This window comes from Pavona decussata, unplaced genomic scaffold (genome assembly GCF_977016875.1).
Source record: "Pavona decussata unplaced genomic scaffold, jaPavDecu1.1 SCAFFOLD_217, whole genome shotgun sequence".
NCBI lineage: Eukaryota > Metazoa > Cnidaria > Anthozoa > Scleractinia > Agariciidae > Pavona > Pavona decussata.
The window spans coordinates 413,358-415,000 of record NW_028145622.1 but is presented as its reverse complement, the minus strand read 5'-3'; the positions used below and the strand labels follow the sequence as shown (position 1 = coordinate 415,000).

At 36.5% G+C, this 1,643-nt stretch overlaps 1 protein-coding gene across 1 annotated transcript in view; it reads right to left on the bottom strand.

Annotated features, from left to right (window-relative positions):
- Window positions 1-966, bottom strand: part of LOC146459685 (uncharacterized) — an 8,510-nt gene extending 7,544 nt beyond the window's left edge. The window contains exon 1 of the mRNA XM_085089038.1: window positions 635-966. Coding sequence (XP_084945164.1) covers window positions 635-749 — 115 coding nt within the window. The 5' untranslated portion in view covers window positions 750-966. The remainder of the gene's footprint in view (window positions 1-634) is intronic.
- Between the last annotated feature and the right edge of the window lie 677 nt (window positions 967-1,643).

The following is a 1,643-nucleotide window of genomic DNA, read 5'->3' as shown; positions in this document are numbered from 1 at the left end:
ATTTTTCCTTAAGAGCTCTATCGTTTCCGAGTTACAACACAAGGCTCTAAAATTACTGGTACTAGCAGTGACAGGCGTTTGTCCTGCAAGCACAGTAAGTGACTATAAGCTCGTCAGGACTTAATATAAGTTAGCACACTGCGACGGAAGACCGAAGGATCCCGCTGATGAAGTTTGTAATCGTCGAGTACTCGTGGTTACAGTTGCAGCCCTCTCAACCCTGTTTGACTAAATGACATATTTCTGTATTTCTTGTGCATGACCGAGCTTGAAGTTTGTAAACAATCTTTATTTTTATCACCTCACAAGACGTTTTCGACATTACTGGCGTGGCCAGTTAAAATGATGTGCTTTAACTTCATCGTTGCGTTTGTAAATAAACGGAAGGTTTTCGTGTTCGATTCAACTCGCTAGTACTATACCCTCATAAGATTATGTAATTTTGGTTCTTATTGTAGTTCCAGATTCGTAAATGTAGCAGAACTTAACTGCTACATGGTCAAGATTAACGTACATCTTCATTGCTTTTTATGACGGCATGTTTAAAATCTTTTCATATTTTACAAGTTGAACGCAGACATGCAAAAAAGTTAATATTGAAGGACAGTCATAATTATAGCATAATATACTATACCTCCTTCAAAATCTCTTGAGCTTTGCCCTTTCATAAAATCCACAAGAGTGGAAGATAATACAACTATAAACAGCCAAGCTTGATAGGAAAAGCACCAAGTCATCTTCTCAGTCATGCTGTTTTCAGACTTGCTCCACCAGCTTTACGATAACATTTCATGAATGGATCTAAATATACTATGGTGGGTTGTGAATTGTTGGTTAAAACTCACGAATGCCTTTTTTGTTTTGGCTGCAAATACAAATGATTGGAAACAGTAGATAAAATCTGCATTAGAACTGAGCAGGCGTAGATAGCATGCGAACACTGAAAACGGCGGCAGATTTATTACTTGTAATGAATAATTTAAGTATTATTGTGACAAACTCTCTACATTAGTTGTATTTAATTTTTGATAAGTTTATGTTAGGAAATTAAAAACCTCTGCCATGGAGTTTTGTACTTACATTTGTATTTGTTTTCTGAGATGGCGGAAAAACAGCGGCAGACAGTTCAATTAATACACTGGCGTCTTTTAAAAAGATTGGATTGACAAGATATTAACATGAGATTATTGCAGACTATGACAATAGATTCGATTATTGAAAAGTCAACTTGTTGACACAGCCCATGAAAAGGCCATTTCTGAGTTGTTTTGAACTTCATTATGAAAGGAAAAGCAAAGCTTTTCAAATGAAAATTAGTTTTGATATGAATGCACTTCGGATGAAAGATTATATTGAAGAAAACTTAAGATTCTCACAGTTATCTACGCAATAAGACTTTTGCGAAAAACCTGGAAAAGAAATTTAGGCTTGAACGGGATTTAAAGCCATGACCTCTGCGATGCCGGTGCAATGGTCTACCAACTGAGCTATCAAGGCAGCTGGGAGCTGGTCATGTTCTGAGTTCATAATATACCCCTGAAGACTAAATCAATGTGAATATATATGAAACATTTATACGCACTGCGGATGAAAGATTATACGAAGAACCCTTGGGATTCTCGCAGTTATCTATGCAAACACAC